The sequence below is a fragment of the Pempheris klunzingeri genome, chromosome 14 (assembly GCF_042242105.1).
Source record: "Pempheris klunzingeri isolate RE-2024b chromosome 14, fPemKlu1.hap1, whole genome shotgun sequence".
NCBI lineage: Eukaryota > Metazoa > Chordata > Actinopteri > Acropomatiformes > Pempheridae > Pempheris > Pempheris klunzingeri.
Genome location: NC_092025.1, coordinates 19,360,684 through 19,379,897, shown reverse-complemented (window position 1 = coordinate 19,379,897; position 19,214 = coordinate 19,360,684). Strand labels below are relative to the sequence as shown.

The window sequence follows — 19,214 nt, the reverse complement described above, 5'->3', positions numbered from 1 at the left end:
AACTGACAGAGGCTGATGATAGACTTGAGTGTAAGAGGATTCACTACATACTAATGTGTGTTGGGTAAACTGATAAGAGAAAAGATGTTAAAGGATGAATGCACTGTTTTCTCGGTCAGCAGGAGCCCCTTTTTAGACATCATGGCACAATAAATGTGATTGCAGTTTTACATTTTATTATGTCGAGGCTAGCAGTCTCCCTTTTATTAAGCTAGGCCAAACACATCCTGCTCTTTAGCGTTCACCAGTTTGCTTGTGGTGCGTACGCTTTAAGTTTAACCCCCATCTGATCTCATGATTTCTCATTTGGTGAAGCAAATACAACATGCAGCTGCACATAAATGACTCAAAAATATAATGTAGACCGTAAACACAATCAACATACATTTAATTATGGTCAAGTTAAGTAATCCCAACACATTTTCAGCGATTGATTGCTTTAAATTATTTGAATTTCATTTGAAATTCAGTCATAAAGTTGCTTCTAAGCTGGTGCTGCGCAGTTGGAGAGTTTGTACACTGCTGTGAGTGTGTGTGAGAGAGAGAGGTCGTATTTTAGGTCCAGCTGATCCAGGTCGATCCTACCATTGGTTTTGTTTTGTTTGTTCAAAATTACACTACTGTGATATGGTTAAAGGTCAGACAAGTTAGTCACACTTGTTAGTTATTTGCAAACTTGCAAACAGCATACGTGAGCCGGGGGTGTGTATGTTTTTGCCCTTTTTTAAAGCCACGTTGAAATAGAGAGTTTCTTTCAGCACTATATGATTCTGGATCATGTTCTTTCTCAGAAGTGATTTCTTTTACTTCTCAGAAGTACTCTTCTTTTGACAGTTTTAGGAAAACTGTCTATATTAGAATGAATTTCCCCTCCTCTCTCATTTAGTGATGTTCTGTTTCATGCTCATTTTATGGATGCTGTGTTGTCAGGCTGCTGGGATTTTCTGGTAATTATTCTCAGCCATAAACGCTTCACCATATTTTATTTTGTTTTGACATTTCAGGTGCTTGAATACATCCATGGTGTGTGTCCATGGGGTGTGTGTGTCCTTATAGGCACAGCGTTTTGTCAGAATGATTAATGTATTTCTTCTTCTTTGAATCATTTTGGTCTCATTTCCTGAGGCAACTTTGAGGAGAAAACTGAAACAAGAAAAACTGAAACTGATCTCCCTACTGTAAAATCCTCCTTCTCCTCCTCCTGTGTGTATGTCTTCATTCAGCCTTTTTCCTCTATGGTTTTATGATATTTAGCTATATACTGTATCTGTAACACACACACACACACACACACACCTGACCTGCCCTTGATTTTGAGAGATATAAAACTCTTATCAGCACTCTGGTACAGTTGAGCACATAACACATAGATAAAACCCAGCCTTCTCTCCTACCTGGTGAGACTGGTCTCAAGGTGCTTTCACACTTGTGGCACAAATTTGAGCAAATAATCCCTTGAAGCTAAGGTCCATAAAAAAGTTTTGACTTAAAGTATTTACTGTATTTTATATGTAATCTGAACAATCTTGTCTCATCAAGATTAGACTGATTTAAAAAAAAAGCAGCAGTTTGGTTTGATACTTAATTTACTTTGTAGCTGACTTGATATGTGACTGATATTTGAATGTCTGCAAAAAAAAAAAAGGTTTGTTACATAACATTGTGCAACGGAGGAAATTTCCCATAAAAGCATCTGTCATTAGAAATGGTCAAAGTGTATTGGGTTTGTCACCAGCTCAGCATTTCCTGGATGGAAGTTGAACCCAGAGAGAAGTGAGTTTTTTTTTGTTTGAAATTAAGACTCCTGTGGTTAAAATGCAGGTTTATTTAATTATACGCTGGCATTTATTAGCCGCTATAGGAGCAAATTATACCAGCACTTGGTTGTAAGACATTCAGTGAATCACTGTTTTCCTTAAAAATGTGAAATGAAAGGAGTCATAAACCAAAATGCTAAATAAAACAAAAAAGTTGAGGGATAATGGTTGCATCACAGAGTTGAAGACACAAATGTTGTCTGAAGGCAGTGCAGACTGTGTGACTGCCTGAGGAGCTGCAGCGAATAGTTTGACACACGCGCTGGCCCTGGGAGGCGCTGCTCTGACCTTTTAACTATCATCTGATATCATCTGATATTCGCTGTACACTGAGGAGCCCAGTGAGTGACGCCCACATGCCCTTAGTGGGGGAGTCGTAGTTTGTCCAGTAGTTGGAGTAATTACATCCGACACAGTTTTAGGTAGCAAAAGCCCATCAAGTTTGATTGCTGGCCAGTTGTGTCCGTTATTATTTCTCACGAGTGTGAAATCATTAACACGTTGAGGGAATTTATTAAGTCTCCAGGATGAACTGATTAGATTTTGGTGGTCAAAGTCACTGTCACCCCACAAAACACGTTTTTGCCCATGAGAATTTATACACAAATGACGTGCCAGTAGACACCGTCGCTGTTGTTACATGCCGTGCCCATCCTGCCTGTAGTGAAGCCGGCTTGGTGGCGAGCCTTTATTCGATATTACATGATCTGTGCGTAATGACGGCTCCGGAGTTCTATCATAGGCAGAGAGACTTGGTGAAACCTGAGTTAGTGTTTAATCAGTTGTCCCACTTTCTTTGATAGGTACTGAAAGGGCTTCAGAGCAAACCAGAACAGAGTGGGCTGGGGCATTTCACTGCCGGAAAGGTCTGATGTACACACTGTAAATCTGCCACCCTGTCTGTGTGTGTGTTTGCCTGTTAAACATGGCCTGTCATGCACTGTAAGCAGCAGTGTGACATTTCTGAAACATTCACACTTCTGTTGTTCACACTTTTGTCCAAACTAATCAGATAAGAGCGGATAAATCCTTGAGGAATTCAGGCTGATTCTTTGACTGAATTTAGCACAAAGTTGTTGCCCAAGCCAAAGTTTCTACACGAGGTTTCTTAGGGGAGAAAAAGAGTTTTTGCTGCTATGAAATGTGTGTTGACATGGCCCAGCTGTGGCTGTATGTTCACACTAATATTGTAATCTCATTGTAAAGAAGGTGAAAAGTTGCTGAACAAATGCTGGATCAGCTTTTGCCTGACTTGCTATTGGCCAGATTTACTTCACCCACATGATCGACTCCGCTACTCGCAGCCATTTCACTTCAATTTGTTTTTGTTTGTTTCAAAGAATTTTGAATTTTGTTGGGTTCTCTCATGGTTGTCAATTGAAAAAACGATTGACTAATTGCAGAATTTGCAATTTGCAAAGTTTGACAATAATTTTTTTCATGCACTAAAGCAACATCTCTACAGTGTGTTGCATCTAATGTGCAAAAAGAGACTGAGACTAACCACTGTAAGATATATAAATGCAGTTCTATCTCTTATTTTCCGTGTTGAACAATAATGTACACAGATTTAAGTCAGTTTACAGGTCTTTGGGATTGCTACCAATGGCCGCCACAGCAAAAAGGAAACAAAAGGTTGCATGATCAATCTTCTATAGAGCCGTTGCTGAAAAGAGCGGAGAAGGAGAAATGTGATGGCTGCTAAAATAACTCCTACAGCATTTTCCAATGTCCTCAGTTGAACTCAAAATGCCTCTGAATCGGCTAAGGAGCTAGTCAATGTATCCAGCTTGAATAAAAACAAATGTCACTCGAGAGAATATAAAATAGACCCGATTTTTGTTTCTTTTCATGCTTAAATGATATGACAAGAGTCCAAGCTGAGGTTCAAGAAGAAGCAGGACTGAGGCTGCGCAGCCCTCGGCCCTATCCATTCATCAGCTGACCTCTAGTCTCTCTTGTCACTGTCCAGGAGACAGTTCTGTGTTTTAAGTTGACTGGTCACTCTGTGCTCACTGTGAAGAACATTTCCATCTGGAGACTGTAACTGCTACCTTAGTGAGCCTTATTATATATTATATTATAGCTTCTGTAAAGAGCTTCTTCCTGTCTGACCGACCCCTCAGGGTGGTAGCACAGTCATGATCTCTGCAAATGAGACCTCCAGTTGGTCACTTGTTACATGAAGATCTGCAAGTATGAAAATGTACAGTATAGATGCTGGGTTTGCTCTAATCTGAGTCACTGCATTCTTCCTTTGGGCTTCTCAACTGGGCTCAATGATGGAGGCAGTGATTTTTCTGGACATAAAAGGTGAAAGATTCAGAGCTATGTTACCCCAGTACAGCTCAGACTTCACTTCTCATATCGCTGAATTTTATTTCACATTGTAATGTGTGTCGAGTTAATATTCTGCTGGTTTGAAGTAATTATGGAATCCAGTCAAGAAATTTAGGTCCTCCGTCAGTTTATGTCCAGTGATAGCAGCGTTTTTTCCCAGTCTGAGCTTTGCTATTTATGATTTTCTTTCTCAGTGTCTAGTCTGAGGAATGTGAAGGATTATTGCGCCCCAACATAAGCTGATGAAGAAACTCCGACATGTGAATATGCTGTAGTCGAGGTCTGCTCCGCGTTCTGAAGTTGTGTGTTGTGCAAACACAGGAACACACAATAAAAACAGTTACCTCACTAACTGTTTTCACATATTTGTGCAGGATATTTCCTTTCATTTGGCTCTCTTCTCTGATGACTGATCAGTTTATGGTTCAGGATGTGGATATATATGGTTGGTAAATATGTTTTCCACGAATAATTAGTTTAACTGTTGTTTTGCGATTAATCAAAGAGATTCAGTTTGCAAGAAATATAAAAATAAATAACCTAAACGATTATTAGGCTCGTTGCAGATTCATGTTCAGTCTGGAATTTATTGGATAAACTGCAAATTAAATTTTCAGAACAAAGAAAAAATGGAATATTAAAGTGAATGTCTTTGGGTGTTGGGCTATTGGTCAGACAAAGCAAAACACCTGTGAAGAAATTGAGCATTTTTCACAGCTTTCTGACACTTAATAGATAAAGCCGTTAATAAAATGAGATAATAATCATAGCTGTATTTCAGCGTTATTTCAATTGATTGATTATTTCAGCCCCAGTTGGTTGAATTTGTGGTTCATTGTTGTAGTTTTTCTCAGTTTAATTCTACCTAGTACACAAGGTTTCTCTATTGGATATTAAAATTTGTGTAAATTAAGTTTTGTAAGAGATTCATATTGTCTATTATTTGCTATGTGTGTATTTTGTAGCCCTAGATGTACACATGTGCATAAACAGTGCACACGTCTGTCATGAGTGCCTGGCGTGCTGATGCTCTCGGTGTTGTTGGTGATGTGGTCCACCAAAGGATTTTCTTCCCCTCACTCGTCCTCCTTCTGGCCTTGTCCCTCGATATGATCGTCCTTAAGGAGCTTACTGAGATTTCCTCTTTGGTGTAAGTCGCTGTGTGCCGCTTTCACTCCCTCGTAGTCGGACTGTGATGACACGACAGCCAGAGACGGTGAGACCTCTGACTTCAGAACACAAGCCAGATCTGGTCTGTTGGTATGTTTTACTGGAGAGCCGTGACCAGATCCGGCTAGTGCTGGTCACTTTACTAACCAAGTTTACCAATTTACAGTCATTATTGTGTGTTTTCATCAGGAAAACTTTAGGAATCTTTCAGCTTTACTGGAGCCCATTCAGTATGTGGATATGTGACAATTAGTCACCCATAAACCCCAGATTAAGCTTCAAAAACCTAACATGTGCAGTTCTTCTGTGGAACTGAACAATATTATTCTGTTTTTAATGCACTCGGTCTTGATTTTGTTTGTTCTATAAATGAGTTTGTTTTTCATTATTGACAGATGTGTGTTTGCTCCTCATTTGATTTTCTTGTATGAGGACCAGCTTTTTGTTTTTATCACATTTTTGTTTTATGTTGGCCAGGAAAAATTAGCAAATGCTACACTGAAAGCTAATCCAATAAAATAAACAGCAGAGCAGGCTGCATATTGTGAGAGTGCTGGAAGCACTGAGGAAAGATCATTTCAGTTTATTGTTATTATTTTAGCGCTGAAATGAATCAGCCAGTTCAGTTTAGCTAATTGTTTACTCATTTGTCATTTTAAAAGGAAAAACGTCATCTAAAATCTTAGAGTACTGCAAATAATTAATCAGTAAATCACTCTAAATAAGTTTTAGTGGATTTATATGATAAAGTATTTCCACATATCTCATCATTTTTCTTTCACCAAAGCGATTACTTCCTCTTGATGACAAGTTTCTGCTCTGAACATCTTTGAGTTTCCCAGTTCTTTCAGCATCGGTGATGCTGCTGGTGGACTTGCTCTTTGACCTGCTTTTACCATCATTACTGACTCAGTGTGCCCCGGGTCTGATCATGTGTTTTGATGTTTTTGCACTTTCTGAGTTTTGTCATGTTTTGCTCCGCTAAAGTGAGCAGCTGTTGTCGTTGTTGTTGGTCTTCGTGGTTACAAGAGTGACTGGGCAGAAAAATAATGGTATTGGTGTTTTGCTGCTGCTGTTTTAGTTTATCTGATGCCACAGCTGCATATTAAGCAAAGGAGACTTTGGGGAGAAGCATAAGAAAGCCAGAGGGTTTATTGAAAGCCTACCTGCCACAAGTAGATAAGACAAGTAATGGAAATATGAATGAAAAACAATAAAACTTATTTAACTGAGACAAGGGAGGCAGCACATGTGGGCTTTGTGTGTCTGATCCCCTTTTTTTTTTTTTTTAGATTAAACTCCAACAAATTTCTAACGGGAATCTATCTCCTGTTTCCTTCTCTATTCATCACTGTTATCACTTTTGTTTTTTGTTTTTAAGATGATCTGTGTTCATGTATGCAGAGCAGGTTTTTATGTCGACCATCTTGTGTTTCCACAGAGTCTACGGGCCCCGCCAAGGTGGTGAGAGCAGGGAACCCACCCAAAGCCAGACGTGGAGGAAAGGTAATGGCAAACATGGCTCATTTTAGTTGAGAGTAACTTTCGGGTTTGAATACTGAAGACCGAATTGACTAAGAGAACCAAAATGATGAACAAGGCAGAGAAAAGTTCCCTTAATTCAATGTTAGCCCAGTTTCAAAACTAATCTCATGCAACTTTTTATATTGTCTCTTCAGATTCAAACTTGGTGTTTTAATATGATCCCTGTCATCAAATTTCTAAATGCCTTCATGTGTATTAATATTACTTTAAAGGCAGCAGCACATGCATAACATTAAAATTTCTTTCATAATTTAGAATTACAATCAATTTCTCAACGCCTGTTTGGTGTTTCAGGCCTTAAAACGTATAACAAGTAATATTATCTTTAAATTGTAGTATTTCAGGAGAATGTTAACTGGGAATCAATGTGTTTTTTCTGAAAAGCTGCACTTTTATGTGCCACGTTGGTAATGTGTTCTTCTACAGTTGGCAAGGTCAATGACTTTGGACTTATTTCCATAGGTTTTAAAAGCACAAACTAAAAAAGGTGATCATGTTTTCTCTGTTACCGTGCTGGATTTGCAGACTCATTTTGTTAACTAAAGACCTCGTGAGTATATTGTTTTAATGCTGCTAAATGCCAATATATTATGATTAGAAACCAACAAAACGGCCATTATTTTATGTATTTATCGACAATAAGTGCAGGGCCAGTTCAAACAGAACATCTTTATTAGTTCAGGGCTTCCTCAGAGCTCAGGGAAGATATGTGTGGTCAGAGTGCTGGTACTTATCTGTCATGCCTCAAGCTCTGTTCACACTTCCTGGAATGCAAATGGGAGTTCCTGGTAAGCCAATGGCCCTGCAGATACAGCAGGCAAACTCTCCCCAAAGCGTTTCATTCACAACTTCCCACCTCTGCTGGCAGACGCTCTGCTGTTGTACTCCAGGGTTGTTAACCACCCCTTGACCACTAACTTTTGCAACACCTTTTGTGTTGATTGCAATGTTGTAGAAACAAAAGACAGAAACTGGAGGCAACTCGGGGCTAAAGATTTTAAAGTAGAGTAGGTTGGTAAATTAGAAAAACAAGGAAGATGAGAGAGCTTTTGTTGGATTTCTGCGCAGGATCTGACAGCTGTGACATGGGGTGACCCAACCTGTGCAAAGATGCTCAGTTGTTTGTGTATGTAAAGAAAAATGTAATTTTGTCTAGCTGTTCATTTAAAGGTTTTACTCAATATTTAACATATAAAAATGTTTTTGTCCTTTCACTCCATGAAGAAAATGTTTACACAGATAATTGAATTGGACATTTGAACTTGCTTATCTACCAGGATGTTTAGTTTGAAATGTGCACTGAAAATCTGAATGTGCAGCAGTCTACCACATACTTGGCAGATAACCCTGTTTTTTTGCACTCTGAATCCACATTGAAGGCAGATAATTTGCTTTATCATCTCAGTTTTCAGATACTTTTGACACTCCTGCTAATTCAGCTTTGTTTTTTGGGGTTTTTTTTTCGCTGCACAGGTCGGTGATTTCGGTGACGCCAACAGCTGGCCGACTCCAGGGGAGATCGCAACTAAAGACATGCAGGTAGGAGTTGCTGTTTGTTTGTGCTGAGTCACAGGAAGGTAGGTGTGTGGAGGACACACAGATGAGATGTGGGTGGTGTCTGTTGTCCAAAACTCTGTTAGGGACTTGGCCCACTGAACTCTTTGTAGTTTCTGCAGTGGAATCGGGCTGATCTCTACACATACATGCATGAACAGTAGATTCAGAAAGATTTTACTCCACCGATGCTCTAATATGCTCTAATATGACTTCCATTTTTGCCTTTCTGTCAGCTGATCAGGCCACAAAATCTCGCTCATTAATTGAATGTACAACAGTAGATTTTGGCTGCATAAAAAACGGCAGTGGTTTCATCATAACCAGACGCTGAGTTAGTTATTAAGTGGATGCTTTTAACCATAATAGTTGCATTAATTGGCTACAGGATATTCTTCTCTAGCAGAAAACATGTTTTCTCTGATTTTTGATCAAACTTCTAGCCACAAGTGACCACATTAGCTACTAATAGTGTCTCTGGAGTTGGTAGGAATTCATTGTTTTGCTTAAAATAAAGGTGGTCTGAGTGTGATTATAAATGACCACGCCTTTGTGATGAAAGCTTCTTTAAAAGTCCCAGTGAAAAGGAAGTAGGAGTGCCTTTATCTTCTTTAATGTGATAGGTTTCCAAGTGAAAGAGAGTGTATGGGCGAGGTTTAGCTACAAGAGAAAATTGAATAAGATCCTTTAGATTTGGTGGCATTGTAGTGAGATACTGAGCGGCGGCAAACTAAATGCATCCCTCACACCTCCCTCACTGGTGTTGTTAAATCAGGAGGCGGAGGATGAGAGAAATGAATAAATTAGCCCTCAGAATGGATTGAAAATGAACAGTTACAGCAGCTAACAACCAAACACACACAGATGACCCAAAATCCTTAATAATGACGGCCAGCAGGTAGAGGCAGACAGGAGTTTTATCTCAAACCATAAAATATAACATTCACTAACCGATCGGAGCGAGCAGCTCTGCGTGGCCTGCTACACTTTGCTGTAGTGGATGTGTGTAGTTTTCTACAATAAGCACTTTAGTAGTTGTGGGTGTAATTATACATCAGCTAAACAGCACATCCAGGCGGGACAGTGTGCTGCCCGACTTTGTGTCCTCAGGGCTGCATGTTTCTTTTTTTAAGGCGTGTGGTTAGTCCAGGCTCACCACCATGGCAGGACCTCTTGGACAGTTTGGAGACAAAACAAAGATGGCTGACCTCAGCGCAGGGATGAGTCAAAATGTTCCCCATCTCAGACCAGAGGGATTATAACAAAAAAAATCCTGTTAAATGGACAAAAATAAAGAAACTCGCTTGCTGCTGCCGTTTGTATTTATTTACTGGTATTTTTGCAGGTTTTCTGGGTGTATTATTGTTTTTTTTTTCCCCACAATTGTTGTTGTTTCAATTGTTGAACGAAACACTGAGCAAACGCACATACGGTCTTTCAAGTAATTATCTTCTAAAGGCCCATCTGATTAATTTGGTTGGTTGATTAATCTCAGGGTGTTTTATAAAATATTGTTATAGGCTGAATTTGGCTAGGAAGAGGCATCACTTGGTTTTGTTTGTCGTCTGCCAGCTTTTGTATTGAGTCTCGAACGGAGTCTTTTTGAGCTACTCCTATAGAGCTACTATAATTTGTGTACTTTCTTGTATTTGTTAGGGAGAGTTAAATGTTGGACCCTGTCTGTGTGTGTAGCAGGGTGCACCCCATTGTTAGTGGGCACTGGAGTCGGCGAGGTTGATGGATGGCGCATGGTGGGCCACCTGAGGTCTAGATCCTCTGTAATAAGCAAAAACTTGAACAGAAAAAAGGAAGAAATTAAAAGGAGTGGTCCGGTGTAGACCCACCCAGCTCTGGTGTCCGTAGCACCCTTCGCCATATATCCGCCATACTGACCCCCTCCCTTTTTGAGCTATTCTCTCGTTCCCTACAGGAATGCGTCTAATTTGTGTCGCCTTACAGTAGTCAATCACCCCTCAGGGAAGTTTTCTATTTCTGACCTCTGTGTCACCGGGTAACCACCCCAGTAACCTCCCCTATTTTAGGCAGCCAGGTCTGAGCGAACACGAGGGAGAGCGCGCGTAACCGAGCGGGGAAATGTGGGTCACATCATCAGTGCCAGGAATAACCCATGGGTCTGGTGGCAGAAAATCGTAGGTGGGAGGGGTGGAGTTTGGAGACAGTGGCCAAGGCCTAGGAAGGGATGTCCTTTTTAGGGATCCCCTTCAATAAACCACCCCTGGATGTGTGTTGCCGCTATTCTTAGGGGGCTGGGGTTCACAGTCCGTCACGTAACATTTAAACTGTAAATCAATCACTGACTGATGCACGCTGTGAAATGGACACTCAAAGGGATTTTGGATTGCAAGGTTGTGCTTTAGAGTTTGGTGCTGTGGATAAAGTTCAAGTTTAACCTGAGATTTCACGTAATTAAACTTTCTGTTGTCTACATTTGTCAATGCCTTAGAATAATTTTCACATGAGTGTGAAGTGGTGATTCTGAAGGTTTGTCTTTAGGCGATTGCAGATGTGACCCCCCCCCATGCCCAAATTTCTTAGAATACGATATTATCTCTCTCTTCACACAGCATAAACACACTCAGTTTTGTCTTTAAAGCATCAAGAACACATTGTCATTCACCCATATTGAGGTGACTGTGGAAAGTGCAGGATATACGGTTATTAGACTCAAATAATTTGGTCAAGTTAACTTCAACTTCTCAAATGTGAGGTTGTGTTGATTTTCTCTGTTTTATATAATGTTTGGATGAATATGTTCAAGTTTGAACTACTGGTCGAACAAAACAAGCATTTTGACGATATCTCCTCGGGCTAAAAAGAGTTGCAAAAGGGTTGCTGTGAGAAGTTTTCTTTGACATTTGGTGGTAAATTTAAGTTTGGGTTTTGGATGGGTACGTAACGGACATGTTTCACTATTAATACATTCACTGATATTGGGAAAAAAAACATGTATGTTCTTACTCCAATTGTAGTTTTGGTGAACTGACCCTTTTAACAATTTGGCCAGATTTTTATATCTTAAGTTTATCTTAATACAATGCTTTGTAGGAGGCAAAATCCACAGTCCTCATTCTGCGCAAGAACACATTGTAGTTCAGCCAAAGCTAATAATATATAATACAGCCTTTTTGATTTGAAATGACCTCTTTAACTCAACCTTAACATTTCTGTATCTTACCTCTCTTCTGTCACATTTTCTGCCTTTGCAATAAAACATTTGCCTTCTCTGCTAAATGGCAAGATCAAACAGCAGGTTTGAGTAGAAGGAAAAAAAACACACTTCCACAAGTACTGCATACAGGGATTAAAAATAATTGCCCCCTTTCCCCTTCAAATAAGAGCTCATTTAGTGCTAAGTCACCAGTGTGTGGCGCAGGACAGACTCGTGTGTGTTTGTTTGTTTACACTACTAATGGTAACAAAAACCAACTCTTTGTGTTTGTCTTATCAGTTGTCATCCCATTTTGTGTTCTGTTTGGTGTCCAGAGTGAAAAGATTGTCAGTGTATAGTGTTGATGTCATGTGTGTGTGTTTGGTTTATACAGTAACTGCAGCCATGTTCAGGATTCTTTTTATTTCTCGCTGTGAACACGACTAACCAGAAGCCTCATAAATACCTTCCTGGGGTGGAGGAAGAATGAATCGGCATCCCTCTGATCTCGGCGTCAGTTGACACTTTCTCAGCCGTTACGCCACACGTCTCCACTGATTCAGAAAACCGCTCACACCTGAGCTTTAAACCCAGTCATGAACCTTTACGATAGACGACTGTCATTTCATAACCGTTCAGCCATTGAGATGATGCGCGATGTTATAAAGCCCAGAGGGATCAGATAAGATGAGATATTCCTTTAATAGTCCCACAACGGGGAAATTTACAATCTCAGTAGACATAAGACACAGCAGATGCTTCTTATTATCCACAGCTTGTGCAACATCCACATGGCATTTTCACTGTGTGTTTGGCAACAGGAAGAAACGTAATACCCTCAGAAGAGCTTTTAAAGAGGCAATGATTACCCTTTTCACCCCCACATAACAAAAAGGAACAGATTGTAATTTCAGGTGCTCAGAAGGACTCCCTGATGTCTTGGTCAGGTGCTGAGACTTTGTAAATTCACTGCTGACATTGATTTTTTTTTCTTGATGTTTAGCAGCAGAGCTCTTACCTACAAGCAAGCTTGGTGTCACCCATGTGTACATATTCTGCATACAGTAAATGTGTGTGTGTGTGTGTGTGTGTGTGTGTGTGTTCATCATAGTCCACCTCATTGTCTTCTCTAAACTGCTCTTCCCTCCCTCTGTTCAGATTGAGGCAGTGACACGGACCGTGTCCTGTCCGCCGACTGTCAGGCAGGTCAGAGACTCATGGAGATCCACTGTAAGTCCAACCTGCAGCCTATGAAACCTGCAGCCTGCCTACCTGTTTCTGATACCTGTGACACATTAAACATCTAAAAATCCACACCACACACACAAAGTAATGTGATGGAGTCAGTTAAAGCCTGCTTTAGGTCAAACGGAGCTTTAAGCATGTGGGAGGAAGTTTTTGTTTCCACTCAGAAAATGGAAGCCAGTTAGCTCAGCTTGCAAAAGTTGGCATGCTCAGTCGTCTCCTGCACACTCCTCAATGCTGCCTTCATCCCAAATTAGTTGAAGGTGTTTAGTCTATTTGACACAGTGAGAAAAAGCACACCAGATATCACACGTCTACAAAATTTCAAGGATACCACAATAATGTCCGAGACGTATTTCTATTGTGGTCCTTAATGTGAGGATGGAATAGAAAGCCTTTATTGTCATTATGCACAGTGAGATTTGAGGTGCAGCTCCTTTAAAGTACAGTAGTACAGACTCAGTCAAACATGACATAATACCACCATTAAATCTAATATGACTTAATTTTTTTCAAGAATAAATTTTGATTTGAGTTTGACTTTAAAATAACAGTATATTCAACTTATATTAGAAGTTTTTTTTTGTTATACTCTGAAATTCTTTATACTTCTAATGATTGGACCAAAAGAAAAATCCAGTGTGTGTGTGTGTGGCTGTCACAGGCCTGCAATAAGCCTGTCTAATCATTTTGACAGCTGAGCGGCCGTCTACCTACGTACCTGCCTAACTGCAGGGGGCTGCTGTGACTTTGAAGGGCGGGGGAGGGGGAAGGGGGAGAGGTTGGATACTTTCATAATCAAGCTACTCTTGCTAGTGTCTCAAATGTTACAGACCCTGGCTTTGAATTACTGCGCTTGGGCAGGTTTCAATATGTTAGGTAGGTGTCTGTCAGCATTTCCATACCTTCTGCTTGGCTGATGTTTTTATAAACCAGTTAAGCTAGATTTGGGCTCCGTTCACGACCTGCTGAAATGTTTAAAGCTTCAAACCTATTTATAGCAGCTCAACTCGGATGAATTTCTTTGTCAAATTCTGGAGCCTGTTATCAAAAGCTTGAGTTCGTCGCTGTCCGTTTAATCACCCCCCTCTTTACCTCCTTTTAAATTTCAGAACACGCCTCATGAAGACTGAGAATTTAGAAAATGTCCCGTAGAATTTAAAAAACATCAACCTTTTGTGACAAGATTAAAGATTTGTCAGAACATTATTTACATATCTACTTTCTTTACATTTCACATTGTCACACTAAAAGTACACATTGACTCGACATTTAGACCACAGGTCACTAAACCTTCATCTACATTTAACATGTTTCTTTTGTGCTCTTGTGAAGAACACTAGCCTTCTCCTACGACTCGAAGCCCCTTTTTAGAGATGTGCCTAGTTACGTGAACATGATGGCAATTTTACACCAGTTTGCTCAACCAGGAAATGTGAATACGCCAATTTTAAATGAGAACAAAAATTCTCATTGCAAATCAGTCCCTAAAGAAGTAAGAAACTAAGAAATAAGAAATGCTTTTTCCCCTCAGTGTGTGACAGAAGAGATAAAAGCAATCACAAAAACCTCGTACAACAGTGGTAACAATTAGACCAGAACTTCCTGCATTTTATATCTGATTTCCATCGATAAAATTGAGATTGTCTGTGTTAGTTCACTGTCAGGCATTTTAAATATACAGCAGAATTCACCATCAAATGATGAAATTTTCTCTAGTGAGTATACTAATTTTATTAGTATACTCACTAGAGAAAAGCCAGGGCAAGTGTCCTTAATGCTCATGATGTCCATTAATTAAGGCTTCCACAAACAAGCTTTAAAATCCATGACTGATGCGCACATTTCCTTAATGGTCCTATCATACCCAAACACAACCATACCGAACGCTAACATAACTGACATCCGTTACTTTAGTAGATAAATGAAGCCAGCATTGTTATGTCATGAATATCTGAAAAGGGCTTCACTCACACTCAACTGAAAACATTTTGGGGATAACATAAATAAAGTGTATGAATTAAAATAAATGTAGTTTTAGCTTCCACGGGCAGTTTTATGTGTAGCCCAGGGTGAATTGTCCCTCGCGTTTTATTTATTTGAAAGTAATGGAGAGAATTAAATTAGAAGCTCAATTGTGTCATTACACACGGATTCATCAGTCGTAACCCCGCAAGCAACCAAAAGTTAAGAGGGCAGGGATGCTTACTAGTGGGTTAGATTTGAAATGTGTTCCTTCAGCTTTCCAAAGTCATCCCTCCATCAGTCTAATCACAATCATTTTTAAACCATACTTGCAAGGTTTGTAAGGTGCTTGTGCCTCCTTTTGTTTGATGTTTGAGAGCTACAGTGCATGTTTGCAGTGGGGTCTTTGAGTTCAGCGTGTTTTTAAATTAGTTTGCGATATGACACCTTGATGGCCGAGTGTGTCGAGGTGAGTGGGAGTGGACAGAACGGTTATGGGTTTGAAATGTCCCGCACCTCGAGTTACTAAATCCACTTGAGTCAAACGCTTTGCATGACTCCTATGCAAACCCCTCACTTCGCAGATATGCGTGTGGCTGATAGCTCCCGTCGCGTAGATGAGCGTCTGAACTCTGATTTGAATGAACTGCGATACCAGCTCTGTGAGCAAAGATAATCCACAATGTTTTGTTCTCTAGCCTGTGTCTGTTGCTATGTCTTAGCGTAGGCTTGGCTGGGGGAATGTGGTAGTACTCGTGTTGCTCTGGTAGTTATTATTGTATTAGAATAAGACTGAACTGAAGGCACGATGATGAAAATCCTAAAGTCTGTCATTTTTGTTCTGGTCCTGCGGAGGTAGAAAGTGTGACTTACATGCATCTTTCAAACAGTCTGAGGTGAATATAAAACCCCTCATTCTGAATGCAAAAAACATTTTTATCCTGATATTGGTTTATTCCACAAACTAGATCGTTTGGTTTGATAATCTAAAACAGTCCTTTTTCCAAATCTCTCTCATTTATGTTACACTTTCGTACAGATCAATGTTGAATTTATTCGTGTTGGTTGTACACCAGTAACTGTTAGACAAGGTTATATTTCCCACTTCTAACAATGTTGCCCAATTGCAGATTTATGATATTGCCCAAGATACATTGTAAATAATTAATAATTGTGCCAAAGTCGACTGTACGCTAAGCCCTGCCCATCCCCAAGTCACTTACCAGGCATGGGGTTCATACAAAGTCAAGAAAAATACTTAATTTTAAACCGTATGTTTTCAGCATTAGGAACATGTGTGAATTTGATTACATGCCTCGAACAATGTGTGGTTTTTAACATAATCCGGTGTTTTATCTATACAGTGGCTCATGTGAACCAGAAACCTTCTTGTCGTTATATTTGTTTTTTTGTCTAAAATAAAGCAAGTAACAATATATGTATATTGATTGCTGTGATTGTAAAGGAATTCAGTAAACTATATATTTCGCAGTTGCATTAATAGTAACAATTTAGATGTGACGATAACGGTTTTGATAGTCTGGCAAACCTGGGTTTAGAGACCTTGACAGTGCTTGAATTTACTCTTAAAAACCTGAAATTCCTACTAAGTCTTGACATAATTGTTCCTTAATTCCAAGCAGGTAACCAGAGCTTCTTTTTTCTAGCTGGCTGAAATTACGACAACAGCTTTTAGAAGCTACTTTCACATGCCAAATGACTGAAGCTAAAGCTACATGTTATAGGCAAAAAGTCAAAGTTTATGGTTTTGGAAAAGCTAAAAGTTAAGACTACGCCCTTAACTCTCTGCATACCAAGTATCTCTCCGATCAGAGCTCCATTCTTACCACTTTCACATACTTAGAAATCCAAAGCATGACAAACCAGCACAGACGTATGCTGACAGTGAGTTATGTTGCTAAGCTAGGATTGGACTATTACTGTTCAGTGGAGGGGTTAAGCTCTAATGCACTGGCACTAATTCCAGCTAATTTCATGTCCTGTAAAAATGTGTTACTCAAAATAGTTTTGTGCAAAGTCCCCTTTAATTCCTGTCTTGTTTGAATAAGTCTCCTTTGATGGATGTATAAATGTAAGGCTCCTCCCTAAATGTCGCTGAACCTGTTTCCCCTCCAGGCTCCCAAGAGGACGACGACGACGACGACGACGACAACGACAACGACGTCGACGAGGAAGGAGTCAAAAGAGAAGAGAGAGAGCATCGAAGAGAGCAAGGAGAACCTGAAGGCCAAATCGGACGACTCTGGAGAGGAGAAGAACGGCGACGACGACACCCAGAAGAATGGACCGAAGAAAAAAGGTGAATATGGATATGACAATCGGTGTGAGCCAGTGGCACAAATAGTCACCATGATAACACCTTACTTTGAGATGTCATGAAATAGCCGTCATATAGAGGATGTTTGATGAAGGTGACAAACGAGGCCTTTCTAGTGAGCAATAGACTCTTAACCACAAGATATAAACTTCAATTTGTTGAGTTTTTCTGTGATTATTTATTTCATACTTTTGTCCTCAATTTTTTTGCTCCTTTAAGCATTTCATAATACTAAAGAGATTATTGGAATTGGTTGTGCATTGATTCTGATCGATCATTAAAAGCTAAAACACTTTTTTTTTTTTTTTTTTAAAACAGTTTTCAGGTAAATACTCCATTCAAGACTTTTGGGGTTTTCCCCACTATTTTTGAAACCTTGTCATCTTTGCATGAGAGTTTTTCATAATCTGCTAAATTAGTCACAGAAAAGTCCACGTTTCTTATGTGGACCGGAGACGCATCAGTCAGATCTAACCTGCAGACGTGCTGTAGAGGTGATGAGCTCTTCATGTCTCTTCTCTGACTAAACATCAATGAAGAGAACTTAAACAACTCTGATCTCAGCATTGAAGCCCAAACAAGCAAAACAAAACAAAAAAAAATCACTCCCAGAACTCTCATGCAGGGCTGAGCAGATAAAGTCCAATTTAAACCTAAAATTGGTCACCGCGGGCCAATGTCAGAATTGGGATACTAGGTTATTGTTTGTGTGATAAATGAAGCTTGGACCTCCCTCAAATAATCAACAATACAGCTGTTGATTGTTGGCAAATGGATTTCCGGCAGGTCTGATCTTTTGGTCGATCATCTTGCTGTTTGAGCTGTTTCACAAACTGATTTCTCACATTGCTGCTGTCCAGATATCTAAAAATAACAATGTGTTGCTTTTCTCCCTTTATGCTGTCCCTCCTTCCCATACCTACTCAGCACATAGACGCAAGGCCACGTCGCTTAAAACTGGCCGTCATTTCCTCCCTCTCATTGCATGTGATATTGGTCACATTCACACACACACACAAATCCACACAACACCCCCACAGCCAGATGTTGTTTTACACAGCAGGTCGCTGGTGCACTCTGCTGGCCAGCTGCGGTACTGCAGAAGACTTGGTGCTATTTTACCATCAATAGCTGCACCACATTTACTACACTACTACATTGTCTATACCGTTCATCCTTTCGTCTGTCTGTAGCTGAAAGGTGTAAGTCATCTTTACCATCGAGTGTTGATAGTGGTTTCTCTCGAATCAGCATCAGGAAGGTTTTTGTTTTGTGACTTTTGATAAATCTGGGAAATTGCTCAAAATATACAAAAGTTGAAATGCATTTTAGGCAGAAAATAAACGTACGTTTAGCTAAAAATTAACCTTGCCCTGATAATTTATTTCCAATGCAAAACAAGGTTGTGAAGGAGCACAACAAGTCTGTGTGGTTCCTGCAGACACCGTTTAGAATTGGAATCTCAATTAAGGCTTTAAATGACTCAAACAAATGAATGTCTGCTTTTTCTAACCATGTTGCCTCTGCATGGTGCCACAAACAGGAAACAAGCAGAAGTGGGTTCCCCTGATGATCGAGGTGAAGTCCGAGGGTCCTAGGGAGCGCTCGGCCTCCAGGAACAACAGCAGACAGAATGAAAACCCCCGTCTGCCCCCCAACGCCAGGAACGACCTGAGAGGTAAGTCTGTGCCATCGCTGTGAGCCAAAGCGAGGCAGCATGTGTTACTCACTGTAGGCGACAGGTAGCGCCTGTCTGCTGTCTCACAGTTACAAGAAAAATATCTGAGAATGACATGAGGTGAAGAAATCCCACCTGGTAATTGGCTAATGCTGTTTGACTTGTGATAACATGTGGCAGCAGATTTTAATTAGTTGTGCAGGATGCGTCTGTATTACTGCTGAGACCGTGTGCATGACTCAGCAGCAGGATGTGGAGAGATCTGTGCTCCTACTATAATCTGCTACTTCTGCTTTGATAGTTCAGCTATTTAAACGTACACACAAAAAACTTGGTTTCTCATTTTCAAAGAGGAAACTAAGACATTTGATCTGTTTTGATCTGTTAGTTTGA

The 19,214-nt window shown here is 40.0% G+C and overlaps 1 protein-coding gene across 3 annotated transcripts in view; it reads left to right on the top strand.

Annotated features, from left to right (window-relative positions):
- The window catches only part of larp1 (La ribonucleoprotein 1, translational regulator), a 45,595-nt gene that overhangs the window by 10,788 nt on the left and 15,593 nt on the right, over nucleotides 1-19,214 (top strand). For 2 of the 3 annotated variants that reach the window (XM_070843157.1, XM_070843156.1), the window contains exons 2-6: nucleotides 6,769-6,833; nucleotides 8,346-8,411; nucleotides 12,754-12,825; nucleotides 16,942-17,125; nucleotides 18,687-18,821. In XM_070843157.1, the coding sequence (XP_070699258.1) occupies nucleotides 6,769-6,833; nucleotides 8,346-8,411; nucleotides 12,754-12,825; nucleotides 16,942-17,125; nucleotides 18,687-18,821 (522 nt within the window). The remainder of the gene's footprint in view (nucleotides 1-6,768; nucleotides 6,834-8,345; nucleotides 8,412-12,753; nucleotides 12,826-16,941; nucleotides 17,126-18,686; nucleotides 18,822-19,214) is intronic. The other variant, XM_070843158.1, reaches the window with a different exon arrangement.